Genomic DNA, 15,343 nt, shown 5'->3' with positions numbered 1-15,343 from the left:
CCCACCCCCTCCAGGCCCATCATTGGCCATTTTGGGAGGAGTGGTGGGTTGATATGAGCATATATAGTCATATCACCTGACAAATGTTTAACAAATATTTTAAAAATTAAATAATGCCCACCCATTCAGGAAACCCTGCCAGGGCAATCAAGAAACCCCAAGGTTTCACAAAAGCCTGGTTGAGAAAGCCTGATCTAGTGAAATCGAAAACATGTGCTCCCTGCCAGGCAATCAGAATAACCAAGTGATTGGAGCAACTTCTCTTAGATAAGGCTTAAAAATACTTTATCCAGGTGGGTAGCTGTGTGGGTTGAAGCAGTAGGTCAGTTTTATGCTGGGTTATAAACTTTCATGTGTAGGCTACTTGACATTTCTTCCAGATTTTTAGAAGAACGCAAAGATTACAAAGTGGTTCCAAACAGTAGCTTGGTTTTAAAAAAACGATGGAACGGTTAAAATGTAGATGTATAGATTCTGCGTAGCCAAGTATGTATGGGGTTTTAAAAGGTTTTAAAGAGCCTCTTGTGGCGCAAAGTGGTAAGGCAGCAGACATGCTGTCTGCCCATGAAGCTGGGAGTTCAATCCCAGCAGCCGGCTCAAGGTTGACTCAGCCTTCCATCCTTCCGAGGTTGGTAAAAGGAGTACCCAGCTTGCTGGGGGGTAAATGGTAATGACTGGGGAAGGCACTGGCAAACCACCCCGTATTGAGTCTGCCATGAAAACGCTGGAGGCGTCACGCTAAGGGTCAGACACGATCCGGTGCTTGCACAGGGGATACCTTTACCTTTATGAGGTTTTATTGATGTTAAATGCCTTATCGGACATACTGTATTATATTTTGCAGTACTTTCCGAATGTCTTGACCCATTTAACAAATGACCTGACTCACGGGGTATTCCAGATGACCATTTGAGCTGAGGGGAAAAATTAGGGGCGACGGCACGGTAGAATTCTCCACACGCGCCTAAATGAGGCTTGCACGTGTACTCGAAGCTCCGGGAGAAAAGCGGCTTATAAATAAAAACCAAATAAAATTTTTATTCTTTAACCTCATCGCATTTTATTTCCCGGTTCAGACGTCGCTCTGAAGCGCTTACTGTCCTCGGCGGCAGCCAAAGGCGCCACTCGGAAGAAGCCACCGGGAGGAGGAGCGAGAAACGAGACGGGCACCCAACGGTCGCAACCGCCCCGGCCCGCTTGCGCACGCGCACATCGGGGCGAGCGCCCAGAACGGCCTTTGCCTCAAGGGGAGCCTGCGTCAGACGCGCCATTGGCGCATGCGCAGTGTCTCGAAAATGAAGGTGGCCGTGAGTGGTTGCTGCCATGGCGCGCTGGACAAGATGTACGAGACGATCGAGCTGATGGAGCAGCGCCACGGTCACGCGCGGCCGGACCTGCTCCTCTGCACCGGCGACTTTCAGGCCGTCCGCGACTCGGCCGACCTGCAATGTATGGCCGTGCCTCCTAAGTACCGGGAGATGGGAGGCTTCCCGCAGTGAGTTTCCCTTTCGGGCTGGGAGTCCTCCTCGGGGGCTGCCAGGGAAGGGTGCGATGAGATGACGTTGAGAATGCCTCTGGGCGTGAGCAGAGTGCAAACTGCCTTCTGGCTCGTTGCAGCGACCAAAAGAGGGAGATCTGGGGGCCCTACTCCTTCACCTCCCCCGTTTGACCACGTGTCACAAGAGTGGCCAAATTGTGGCTTTCTAGATGTCCCTGGACTACAGTGACCATGAGCCTCTGGAGCAGTTGGCCCCCTCTGGGTTAGGAAGTATCAGAGACTTCTAGACTTGTTAAATCTGTTATAGTAAAAGTTTGGAGGGGTAGTGGTGGAATAGGCTTGTGGAACCATAAAGGCAACCAGATGTATTTATTACAATAAAATCAGAGTCAAGTAGACAGAGTGCTTGCACTCGAAAGCTCATGCCCTGAATAAATCTTTATTAGTCTTAAAGGTGCTACTGGACTCTGATTTTATTGTGCTACTTCAGACCAACACGGCTACCCATTTGAATCTAACCAGATTTATTGAAGAAGACACTGTCATGGGTTAGAGGCCACTCTGTACAGTTCTCTGCATGTGCACTCCAAAACAAGGAGTATTGTAAGCTGCGTATAACTTTCTTTTCCCCTCTCTGGCAGCTCATGACAGCCTGCCTCCCTTTTATCTTCCAGTCCTGTCTGGTTGGCTAGGCTGAGGGGAAGTGATGGTGGCCCCCGTAATTTTCTACTGTGGAGTGGGGATTCAGACCTGGGTTTCTCAGTTGCTCATCTGACACGATAACTAGGATGCAATGCGTATGCACTCTGTATGTTGTGCACAGAAATGCCCAGATTGGAAAGGTCAGGAAGCGTGCATGATGTACAGCCTGTGATGTTTTTATTCTGGGCTAGTCTGAACTCCAGAGGCACACAGTGACTGTTTGCCACAGGAGGAATACTCTCATTTTGTGATGTTAATTTCACAAATTTGTCTGTTCAGGGTGTAAGGATTCAGAGGTGACTACCTTCCATGTCAGAAAAGTATAGAAGGATATAAAAAATGAGGCCTTTGCATATATCTACTATAACTGTGAACAACCCACATAGCTCTGGCATGCTGGGGGGGGGGGTGACATGCTTGGACCTACTGCCTATGCTGAATTCTCCTTAAAGTATGGCTTCAGACATTTCTCTCCTTTTGCTTCCCTCCCTGCACCTATAGAAACACTTTCTCCTCCCCTGGGTTACATTGAATTCACTTAGCCATCCTTTGCTGCCTGACTTTTGGGAAACTGTCCACTTTTAAAGACCAGTTAGTAATGTGATGTCTGATATTTTACCACTCCACCTTGCTGATAGCAAATTTCCAGAGCCGTTATGATGCCAGACCCAAGGGGACCCAGTTTCAAACGCCCACATTCCACATAACTCCCTGAGTGACCGTGGGTCAGTCATTCTTCAGCCTAATATACCTTTTCTACTTTGCAAGGCTGTTGTGGGATGTAGAGTAAGGTGACCAGATTGTCCCAGTTTTGGAGGAACATCTGGGGGCACCTGGCAAATTGTACTTATGTTGAAATTAAAAAATATATATTACAATACTAATTTTGCATTCAGTGAAAATTTTTGTTGCTCCATGTAGACCAAATTTTAATCAAGAACCGCCCCCCCCCAGTCAATGGTGTCCCGCTTTACCAATGTTAAAATCTGGTCACCTTAACTTAGAGTGGGATATAATCTTCCTAATAAATATATCTTTCCCTACCCCTCATCCACTGTATGAGTGACATATGGTCTTATTCTGAGCAGAAAATTCAGAGAAACCCAAAGATATTGTTGCCTTCTCATTTTTGTCTAAGGCCCTTGAGGTTTGGATTGTGTTCTCCTAGGTACTATTCTGGAGAGAAGAAGGCTCCAGTCTTGACCATCTTTATTGGGGGAAACCATGAAGCCTCCAACCATTTGCAAGAACTCCCATATGGCGGATGGGTAGCACCAAACATCTACTACCTTGGTATTAAATTGTGTTTCCTGTTGTGATGGCTGGTATTGTCTTTTTCCTGATCTAGGTGGCCCAGACTAGCCCAATCTCAGAAGCTAAGGAGGGTTGGTCCTGTTTGTATTTGTATGGGAAACAACCGAAGGTCTAGAGTTGTTAAAAAAGGGTGGGCAGTGGCAAGCCCCTGTTAATTTCTCCCTCCTCCAATAAATCAGCAACAGATTGATGGCAGTTTCCATCACTAACTCTGATTGTTAGCAGAGGAGTCTTTCACATCACCTGCTTTCTGAGCCTTTGAACTACAGTTGCCGGGGATTGAACCTGGGTATTTCTGCATGCAAATCAGGTGCTCTGCCACCCAGCCACGCCCCCCAAACATACATGGAAACATGAATGCACCATATGCAGTCTGGACCCAGTGTATTTGAGAGCGCCTCTCCACCTATACCCCCCAAACTGCGTTACATTCGGCCACCACCAACAGGCTGAGGATCCCTGACCCCAAAGAAGCACAACGGGCCTCAAACAGGGCCAGAGCCTTCTCAGTCCTGGCCCCCACCTGGTGGAACAAGCTCCCTGAAGAGATCAGGGCCCTTCCTGAACTTTCACAACTCCGCAGGGCCTGTAAAAGGGAGTTCCTCTACCAGGCATTCAACTTAAGCTGATAGACCTAACACCATTCAGCTGGCCCTCTGGATATCACAGACATCCTCCACATCCTGAACCTGTGCCCCCCCTCACAGGTTCTGTTTGAAAAGTTCTATTGCTTTACTAATTGTTACGTTATTGTTGATCAACACTGGTTCTTACTGTTATTGTTATGACTATTGTTATTATGGTTATCGTGTACTCCCCTATGTTTTATGTAAACCACCCTGAGCCGTACGGGAGGGTGGTATAGACATGTAATTAATTAATAAATAAGTAAGCAAGCTAGCTAGCTGAGTCAGACCATCAGACTACTGATGTTAGTCTTGTCTACTCTGACTGGAAGCAGCTCCCCCAGGCTCTCAGGTATTTCCAGTTATTTCCTACGTGATCTTTTTAAAAGTGACGGTAACGGGGACTGAACTTGCTACTGAGCCACAGAGTCCCCACCCCCACCCCCTTCTCAACTTCCTCAACACAATGCAAAGAAGCAGGACATGCCTGAAGTGTTGCAAGGGTGATTGACAAGAGAAATGAAAATTAGTGTAGTAGGGAGAGGCTTCGTTGTGACCCAGGACGGGGCTCTCGGGGTGAGTTGGCCCCGGCTGCTGGCAAGATGAAGTTGCCATCTGTGTGGCAAATGCTACCTACTCAGTGCATTGTGCCCCTGCAGGCTGGCAAAGCTAGGTGTCAAGCTGCAGGTGGGTTCAGTTCAATGCTGTCCCTTTGGGCAAGTGGGGATTTGAATACCTTCTGGAGATGGCAGACACCAGTGCACGGGCTTTGGGAGTAAGCTTTTATTGATAGCTTTTGCGGTCAACATAGTTTTGCTTTTGTTGACCTTTTCTTTTTTGCAGGTTATGCTGGAGTAGTAAAGTACCGGGGGTTACGCATCGGTGGGATTTCTGGCATTTTCAAATCTCATGACTACAGAAGAGGTATTTCTGGAGGGGCCTCGATGCAGAGTGAAATCTGTTGTTGAAATTGGAGTTTCTTTTATTGGTGGAGGTTCATAAAGTGGGTGGATTGTCAGTTGTGTTTCGTAGGTGATTCTGAGTTGTCCGGGGGGAAGGGGAGGATCTAGGAATCTAGTTTTCAAATTGCAGTTTTGTATTGTTTATGATATGGTGGGTTTTTTTTTAAAGATTGCATTGTTTTCTGATGATGTAACCCACCTTGAGTCTATAGGTGACGTAAACAGAAATTAATAAATTAATGAATAATAGTACAAGTGTTGTCCTAAGCTCATTCCACACTTGTTGGGATAATGCATGTTCCCTTTTCACTCCAGAAAATTCAGCTGCAAAAGCATTGACAGTGTATTGTCCAATGTGTGCAGAATGGGTGCTAGTAATGTCTTGTTGCTTGCAGGCCACTTTGAGTGTCCCCCTTACAACCAGAATACTTTAAGAAGTGTCTACCACGTGAGAAATATTGAAGTGTTCAAGCTCAAGCAGGTTAGCAAAAATACTTTCATCAGAGTACAGGGCCATGCCCAAAGACATTCAGTGGGGTAGCGATCTTAGCAGCTTAATGTGTGTTTTGTATGCTTTGGGGTATTATCCTCCTGTGGGTAAATGCCTTCTTGGGAAGGCCCCGTTGGCTATGCTATAGCTGCTATTTCATGCTGTTGGTATTTCTCCCAAAGGCAGGATGTATCTATATTTTGCTTTTTCTCCCTAATGTGGATCAAATTGGCTTTAATCTTTAAAAAAGCAGCAGCAGCAGCAAGCTGGGGCTTTTAAGTGCATGACAGTTCTCCTATTCATCTTTAGGCTGCAGCCCTCAGACTAAGAGCTGATTAATAAGAGTCCTTTGTCTTGTACCTCTGGGCTTGCCCTGGCATTAAAAGTATCAGTAAATAAATAAGCAGGTTTTCAGTATCTGTAAGCAGAGGAGAAACAAACTCAGACCTATTTTATTCCGCTAATATTTGCCGGCTAGATGTATCTATCCTCTGCCAGAAACTATTGCCAATAAAGAATTCAAGGCCTTTTTTGAGCCTCAGCTTGCTGCTTTGAGATACACACAGGCACAAATTCGTTGTCGTTTTGTATCCTGCCTATCCTTGTGCTCAGCTCAAGAAAGACACAATTTAGAACCAAGTAACTAAGGCAACACAGCAGGTCAGAAGCCCCAAGTTTGTGTTAAATCACTCCCTTTGTAGATGATAAGCTCAATTTTTTTATAAAAAGAAAAGAAATGATTGGCAAGTATTCTGGAAACTAAATAGCAAGTTCTCTGCCTAACCTTGATAGGGAGCCGATGGCATAAGTCAGTACAACCACTACAAAGATCTCACTTCTTGCAGTCACATAACTTGGCTTGTTTGTAGGAGGGGGCTGCCCAGAATGACTGTTTTGGAAGTCTTTGTTGTTATCCAGGACTCCTAGATCCTTTTGCTGACAGCAGCGGTTGCATCTTAATTTGTGTGTCGTTTCGTTTTGGGGTAAACAGCTGAAGCAGCCGATGGATATCTTTATGTCCCACGACTGGCCCAGAGGTATATATCATTATGGCAACAAGAAATCATTGCTTAAGAAGAAGTCTTTTTTCCGCCAAGAAGTGGAAAGCAACACCTTGGGAAGCCCTGCTGCCCTGGAACTTCTGCAGTACTTGAAGCCTGCATACTGGTTCTCGGCTCACCTGCATGTCAAATTTGCAGCTGTGATGCAACATGAGGTAAGGAAGGGGAGAATTTGGCTGCCTGTGTGTTGAGATCTGTGTTCATGGAGAAAGTTCCCAAGTGGTTATGGTAGAGAAAAATGTATTCCTATTTTAAAAGAAAAAACGTAAAGTTGATTAGATTCCCTTAAAGGTAAAGGTATCCCCTGTGCAAGCACCAAGTCATGTCTGACCCTTGGGGTGACGCCCTCCGGCGTTTTCTTGGCAGACTCAATACGGGGTGGTTTGCCAGTGCCTTCCCCAGTCATGACCGTTTACCCCCCAGCAAGCTGGGTACTCATTTTACCAACCTCGGAAGGATGGAAGGCTGAGTCAACCTTGAGCTGGCTGCTGGGATCGAACTCCCAGCCTCATGGGCAAAGCTTTCAGACGGCTGCCTTACCACTATGTGCCACAAGAGGCTCCTAGATTCCCTTATAATTCTATTTAACCTATTATAGATTCCCTTATAATAGGTTAAATAGATGCTTCTTGAGAGATCTTGGAACAGCCCTGTTTCAACTGCCCAGCCCAGATTTCTCTTGAGAACGAAACTGATATCTTTATTGCTAGACGCAGCCCAGTTCTAACTTGCAGCGTGAAGATTTTACGAAATCTGATTGTGGCTTAGTTAGGATGGAAGAGATAGCATCATGAGAAAGCAAGATGTACTGGAAAAGACAATGGATTGACTCCAAAGAGGAAGCCACTGCCTTTTCTTTGGAAGACCTGATCGTATGATGTTTTGGTGGTCATTAATGCATAGGTAGAGAGCCTCTTGTGGCGCAGAGTGGTAAGGCAGCCGTCTGAAAGCTTTGCTCATGAGGCTGGGAGTTCGATCCCAGCAGCCGGCTCAAGGTTGACTCAGCCTTCCATCCTTCCGAGGTCAGTAAAATGAGTACCCAGCTTGCTGGGGGGTAAACGGTAATGACTGGGGAAGGCACTGGCAAACCACCCCGTATTGAGTCTGCCATGAAAACGCTAGAGGGCGTCACCCCAAGGGTCAGACATGACTCGGTGCTTGCACAGGGGATACCTTTACCTTTACCTTTAATGCATAGGTTTGCCATAAGTCACAAGCAGCTTAACTGCAGATCTCACTCACACACACAATGGCTGGCCTACTGTGCTCCTCACCAAAGAAATAATAAAGCATTAGGAGTTTGTTTTTGAAAGCTGGTTTATTATTTATTGGAAGAATATTACCCACAAACCATTGATCTTCTGTTATCTCATTAATACAGAGCCTCTTGTGGCGCAGAGTGGTAAGGCAGCAGAAATGTTCTCTGGAAGCTTTGCCCATGAGGCTGGGAGTTCAATCCCAGCAGCCGGCTCAAGGTGGACTCAGCCTTCCATCCTTCTGGCATAATCCTGGAGTTACACATAACCCCGGTTGGGAAACACTGGGCTAAGAGAATGTCTAGTTCAAGGTCCCCATGACTTTGCCAACTACTCCAACCATTGGTTGTTGAGCTAAAAAGGTTTAGTTTTTTTAAAAAGAGAAGAATGTAAATGAAATGTGATCGCTCCATCCGTGCCCACTGTTCGCAGATGGATGGAGCATCTTTCTGCAAGATGGATAGGTGTGAGGACTGACTATACAGCATCCCGCATTGTTGCTTCCATGTGGTGTCTGTTTTATAATAATGGCCTTCTTTAGCGCAAGTACATAGTACGTGTCTTAACTCCTACTTTCTAGGCGAGCAGCAGTGAGGAGCAACCCAAAGCAACAAAATTTCTGGCCCTGGATAAATGCTTGCCACAGCGAGACTTCCTTCAGGTATGTCTGTCTGAAATGTTCTATCCAAATGTTATCTTGATGCCAACATGGCTGGCCTTGGTCAAGCAAGTAGAAAATGGGCAGACAGGTCCCCTCCTGGGTAGGGGCTCTTCATGTGTATGGAAAAATATGACTTCTTGAATGAATTAAAAAGGAAATCATGGACGGAGGGGGAATCCGACAAGTCCCAGCGCAGCCTAATGAGGCCTTGAAAGGTATTGAATGTTGAGAGGAGCCTGGAGCATCTGTTAAATGGAACAGTTGGCCCAACCGAGCCCCTGAGATTTTATAGTATCCTGGGAAAGGAGGTTTTTGAAGGATGGCTTTCAAATTATTTCCCCCTTTCTGTGAATCCAGTTATTAATGTGTATTGTTAGGTTTGAAAGAGGTAGAATTGTCGGGTTTTTTTAATGGCCATTAGCCAAAGGTGGTTCACTGTTTTTGAATCTTGGGTCCTTTGACAAGGAAAATTAATTCTTAGAAGCCTTTGTTCTTGCTTCCCTGAAGTGGGTCTTAACCAGCCAACAGGGTAAATAACAGCTTAGGATGGGTGGAGGGTGTTGTTTGTTGAGAAAAGGTGTCATGGAGGGAAGAGATGATTCCCCCTCCCCTAGCACCGTGGTCCTAATCCAAACTGGAATTTTCAGTGTCTTTACCCACTGATTTTTAGCCAGAAGAGCCATGCTGGAGGTCCCTTCACAGAAGGGCCTTGACTTTCTTATAGAGCATCCACTTGGCTTGCAGGAGGCCCCAGGTTCAATCCTCGGCATCTCTATTGAAAAGGCTCAGGTAGCAGGGAATGTCAGAGACCTGCTTGAGACCCTGGAAAGCTGTTGCCAATCTGAGTAGAAAATACTGACCTTGATGGACAGATGGTTTGGTTCAGTAGAAGGTCGCTTCATACCTTTATGTGAATTTAGACAACACGTTGCTCTCCATAAGAGAAGTCAACAGTGGGAGGGCCTCCTCCATTACACCCCCAAAGAGTATTGAAGTCATCAGACCAAAATCTCAGGATCCCTGGCCCAAAAGAGGTGAGCTTGGCCTCGGCCAGGGGCTTTTTGGCCTTCACCCCAACCTGGTGGAACACAGTGCTTTAACCAGTTCTGCTGGGCCTGCAAGACAGGGCCATTCCACCAGGCCTATGAGGGCAGAGACTGAGCTTCCTAACTTCTGGGGTGTGTGTGTGTTTTACAGATTGTTGAGATTGAGCACAATTCCAGTGCTTCTGACACCCTGGAGTATGACCCAGAATGGATTGCTGTACTCAAAGCAACTAACAACCTCATCAACGTGTCTCCTAACTTCTGGAATATGCCCGAAAACAATGGACTCCATGCCAAGTAGGTAGAACACTGGACATTTCCCAGGTGTTAGAATTCCTACTTGCAAACTTCTGCTTGGCTGACATTCCAAAATTCCGCCCAGCCCAAATTACTTGGCCCCAAATGTCAACCAAAGTCCAGGGCTTCTCAATAAAGTCTGCTTCTAAAATGGAATTCCAAACCCTTGCACAGTCTGTCTGTCCACTTTCTCTTCTTGAGTCACTCTGTTAGAGCACATGGTAGAGGTGCTCTTGTGAAGGTGGTACTCTGTGTTTGGGATACTTACAGTGGCTTGCCTGGGGGATGGGCGTCTAGCAGAACGACACTGCTTTCCCCTGATTTAAGACATCCCAATGTCTCTTCCCTAGATCCTTCCCTTCCCAAGAAGTGTAGGGATTTTTCTTGTCTTGGGGAGAAAAATATCCTGCCTATACGTAGGCATGTTGTCAGTAACTCTGTTCCCTCAGACTCTCTTGGTTCATCTCACTCCAGCCCTCACCCACAGTGTATTTACCAGGGGTCCCTGGCCATTTTGACCTGGCAGGCACCTTTGGAAATCTCAAACCATGAAGAAAAGACCTGTCCTTATGGTATTAAACAATAATAAAGAATATTTTTAAACAATGTCCTTTCTTGAGCTTACTTTTAGTTTATTACATTCCAAGGTTGTCAGCCAGAGCGGTTTTCCAGATAAAATCCGTTTTCTATTATCTTTTCCTCAGTGTCAAGTCCTAAATTGTAAACAATCACAATTAATATATCATTTTAAATTTTGTTAGAAGTAAAATAAAATAATTTATTCATGCTCATACCATACTTCTCTTAAGTGAAATAAAGCTAAGTAGTGTTTCTACTTGTATTGAGGTAAATTCACTGCATTTAAGATAAGAGATATGCTGAATGTTTATATTACAATGTTATAGTTTATTGGCTGGTATTTATGTTTATATGTTGTGGGAGAAACACTACTTAGATTTATTGCACTTAAAAGAAGAGAGGTATGGTATGAGCATGAATGAATTATTTTATTTTAATTTTATTTTACTTCTAACAAAATTTAAAATGATATATTAATTGTAACTGTTTACAGTTTAGGACTTGTGCACAGCACATTAGGCAGAAGCTCTGTTTAATGGGATGCATATTAACATTATTTTTCGTGTGTAGACTCAAGTGTACACATTGAGCTGGCTAAGAGAACTCATCTGGCAGTATCTGTCTGATCTTTAGTGGCTAATCACAACCAGTTGGCCCTACCCATTTTCTCAAAAACCTTGCAGGGACCAGGAAAGCTGTCAGCACACACCATGGTTCCCACTATCACCACATTGGGGACCCCTGTGCAATGGGTGCTTCTGTGACCCTACTCAGTGGCTCATGCCATCCTTCTTTCTTACAAAGTGGCTAGTGAAGTTCAAAGAATACTACATTTGTCTTGGGAGCTGGTGTGGAAGATTAACTTGATAACTCTGCTTTTGGGTGGGACTTAAAATGGGGACAGTGGTTGGTTGGGAGGGAAAAGCCATCTGTACTTTTCACCTGGACAAGTACTTTGGCGGTCTGATTGGGAGTAAGGATGGCCCAGGAGGAGTTTCTGAGAGGGCAGGGTCAAGCCAAGGTCAGGAAACAGAGCCACGGTGACTAGACATGGCCGGTCACCCAGGTGGGTCACTTTTGGTGCATCGTCAGCTCCTCTCAGACCTGTCAGCGTCCCCAACGACTCGCTAAAGAACCAGTAGGATGTTAAAAAAAACAATAGCAATAACAAGCAAGTCTTTGTTACCTGACTGTGAGTCCTTTGCTTTTTGATTCCTTTGCAGATGGGATTACAGTGTTACAGAAGAAGATATCAAGGCAGTGCTGGAAGAGGCCAGCAATGACCTTCGGATTCCCCAGAACTTCAGCGCAATGAGCTCCAACGGCAACACACCACAGCGGCGGGCAGGTCCAATTCCTAGAATCAATCCTCAGACCACAGAGTTTTGTGCTCGGTTTGGGCTGATTGACATCAACGATCGAATCCAGCAAGTAAGGGAGGGGATACCGGGGCAGAAAGGGGACAAGGAAGAAGAGGAGGAGGAGGATGACGAAGAGGTAGACAGCACCGGCGAGGCCAGCGACTATAATACGGACGTGTCTGGATTGACCGCCTCCATCAACCCTGATGAGATAATCCTGGACGATGAGCTCAGCGGCAAGGAGGAGAACGACGACGGCTCCGACCAGCCGTCCGACATCACCTCCACGTGTTCTGAACTCAGGGCGCTGCCGAGCAGCATGAATGTATCGTCCGATGAAGGCCTGGACAGTGCGGCCGCTGAGCCGGAGGAGTTGGTCAGCAGAAGCCAGGAGGAAGAGCAAAACCTCTCCGACAAGTCCCTGAAGCGGATAGGCGTTGAGAACGAAGGAGAAAAGAGTGGGAAGAAGAAAATCAAAAGACGCAACCAGGCCATTTATGCGTCCCAGGAGGACGAGGACGAAGTGGAATGAAAAGCATCCATTGGTGAGACCTCGAAGGCTCTTCACGGACTGCGATGTGTCTCTGGCTCGATGGGAGCTATGGCAATATTGGATTTTTTGGGATCGTTTCAGTGGTGTCAACCAGCCCTATATTTTTTTAAAACAACACCGCCAATATATCACAGAAGTTTTATGGGAATAAATATCAGTATGTTCCGTTACTTTTTGACACAATCTATTGCTTTTTTACAGGGCCTTGCCCGGCAGAGAGGGGCTTTTTAAAAATTCAGAAGAAAGTTTGGAGAAGGGTGCTCTCAGAGTTGGAGCCTAACGATTTTTGTCGCTGTTGGGGGGGGGGGGGGTTGCGTTCTTTCCATGTACAGCACTTGAACTAGATGTGAATCCCTCAGCCTTGGCAAATCTCAAGAGGGAAGTCTCAGGGAAGTCCTTCCCCCTCTCTGTTTTAGTGACGACAAGGCGGGACATGCCAAAAGGCTGTCTCACCATCTTGTTTTTTTTTTTTGGGGGGGGGGTGGACCTTCAAATGTGTATTCACCATATGAAATTGGCAAAGTCAGGGTGTCTTTAGCATTTCAGAAGAGAACCAGGGATTTTGGATAGATTTGATGGCTTAATTTCCTAAGATGAACTGCATGTGTTAAAAGAAGTCCATTAAAAATGAACCCAACACCTAGTTTATGGACTGTCACACAGTCTGATGAAAGCGGTGTATTGTTATAGCACTGGTTGGCAGTCATTGTGGTGTTCAAGCACACCATGGGTTGTACTCCAATGTTTCCTGGAGCCCACTTGCTTCTTCCTTAAATGATCTTTCCCCCAAAGAAGGGGGGAGAGGGGAATTCTGACAGAACCACAGGAATTTAAAAAGAGTGGGGGGGCATTACTTTTGAGTCTGCGATGAGTGTTGCTCAGGAATGGCTGCCCCCATCATAGGCTAACATTTGCCTTGAAACATCCCAACATTTTGGGATTGCTCTTCCAGTCATGGCAGGCATTTTGTGGCAGTGCCCACCGGCCTTTTTCGAAACTCCATAGGGCTTGCAGGGCTCCCAAGGTTGGAGAATCCCTCTTACATGCTGGAAATGCGAGGTGCAGTCATAAAAACAGAGCCAAGAGAGAGAAGGAACTCGAGGGAAGAATAGATGTTTGAACCAGAATTGGCATAGGGAACCGATTTCTATAAATTCCATGTAACTCTATCAGCAGGGTGTGTCTGCCAAGAACTCATCCTGTAGTTCTACAAACATGCTGGGTACTTATCTTGATTAGTCAGGGCATTTTAACAGACTGGAGCGCTATGTCTGTTAAAGCTCCATGTCTGTACTGAAGATCCATGTCTGGAGTTGTTAGAGTATATTGCACTAGGACCTGGGAGGTCCAGGTTCAAATTTACGCTTAACAGTGAAACTCTTTGAGTGATGCAGGGCCAGTCATCTTCTGATTTGACCTTCCCAGGGAAGCATATGGCATCAGAATCACATGACAGGAAGAGGCGGTCATGTGATTAAAAAGGAATCTTTGCCACTGACTGAACTAACCTCACTGTCCTGATGTTCTTTTGTGCATGTGCAAAGGAAGACTTTGACTAAAACTGCTGACCTTCCATATGGCTTAATAGTGCCCCCTAGTATGTGGAGTCTTGGATCCCTGAGGTTTACACTGGAATAATCCAGTCATTCCCATTCCACATTGGGCTCATGGCGTTAGCCTCTGATGTCAGAGGATGGGGTTGTGCGTTGGATTGATTACATTGGTTAGTCACCTCTTAGAAAAGAGGCTGGTTTAAGTCAGATTCTGTTTCCATAAATATTGGGGGTAAGATTTTCTCTTGTCCCATTAGAACTGTGTGAATCTAGTGACAACAGGATGTTGGGTGGAGGTTAATACCACTTCCCGAAATCTTGCTACTGAAAGGAATGCTACACACTCTGAGGAATCTAGGTAAAGTGCAACTGTCTTAAGTTACACCCCTGTTACTGCTTGTTATTTGAAAGTCTGAGATAGTGTGGTTCCCCCTCTGTATTTTTATTTTGGTCCCTTTTTCTACCCCTTTTAAAAACCAATGCCTTTCTTTGTTTTTGAATAAACTTTATAAAGAAATGTTTGGGCGCGTCTTTTAGTATATTATGTTTCACTGGGATATGAATATTTTCCTATATGCTAGACCACATGGATGCTACCTATTTTTCTATGAAGTATCCCCTAAGATTCACATTCTGTTTTTTTTCCTTTTAGTGGTCTAGTGCTGTTCTCTGACCTGGATAGTCCAGGCTTGCCTGATCTCACAAGGCCTTGGAAGCTCAGCAAGGTTGACCTTGATTAGGGTTTGGATGGGAGACTACCAAGGAAATCCCGAATCGCCACGCAGAGCCAAACAATAGCAAGCCAATAGCGAGAGCTGACCCCTTATTAGCCCTTCCTGTCTGAGGGCTGCCTCCCTATTGGGGCTGTACTACCCGGGAGGACCAATGGGGTATGCTTTGAGTCATCCTTATGCACCATGGGTTTTATTGTTTAGAGATTTTTCTAATATATTTTTATTACATATGTTGTCACCCGCCATGGGTCTTCTGGGGAAGTGCAGGCTATCAATAACATAATATTAGAAGAGTCTTTGTGCCACAATAGCTAAAGGAAGCTTTATTTATAGGGTGTGAAACTGCTTTGGGGGAGTTAATGTTGCTGGCGGAAAGCACTTATCAAGTTGTAGCTGAATTATGGTAACCCACCAGTAGGATTTTCAAGGCAAGGTGGTTTGCCATTTTCTGTAACCCTCAATTTCCTTAATGGCCTCCTATTCAAGAATTAATCAGGGCTGACCCTGCTTAGTTTCTAAGATTTGAAGAGATCAGGCTAGTTTGGGCCATCCAGGTTAAGGTTTGGGAGTTAACGGCCATTCTCATTAAAATTAGACGGTTGTAAAATCAAAGGCCAGCAGAGGGCATCCTTTGCACAGGATCCTTTCTT

General features: G+C 45.6%; 1 protein-coding gene across 1 annotated transcript; it reads left to right on the top strand.

Annotated features, from left to right (window-relative positions):
* The first annotated feature begins 1,267 nt into the window (after positions 1-1,267).
* DBR1 (debranching RNA lariats 1) lies at positions 1,268-14,476 on the top strand. The gene is made up of 8 exons (XM_077337073.1): positions 1,268-1,495; positions 3,369-3,493; positions 4,984-5,064; positions 5,498-5,583; positions 6,584-6,808; positions 8,490-8,570; positions 9,768-9,913; positions 11,716-14,476. Exons 1-8 carry the CDS (start codon positions 1,278-1,280, stop codon positions 12,383-12,385), a joined length of 1,632 nt encoding a protein of 543 aa, XP_077193188.1. The 5' UTR covers positions 1,268-1,277; the 3' UTR covers positions 12,386-14,476.
* Positions 14,477-15,343: the final 867 nt, after the last annotated feature.

This window comes from Paroedura picta, chromosome 5, assembly GCF_049243985.1.
Source record: "Paroedura picta isolate Pp20150507F chromosome 5, Ppicta_v3.0, whole genome shotgun sequence".
In the NCBI taxonomy this organism is placed as follows: domain Eukaryota; kingdom Metazoa; phylum Chordata; class Lepidosauria; order Squamata; family Gekkonidae; genus Paroedura; species Paroedura picta.
The sequence above is the reverse complement of the archived record's forward strand: the minus strand, read 5'-3'. Positions and strand labels throughout refer to the sequence as shown.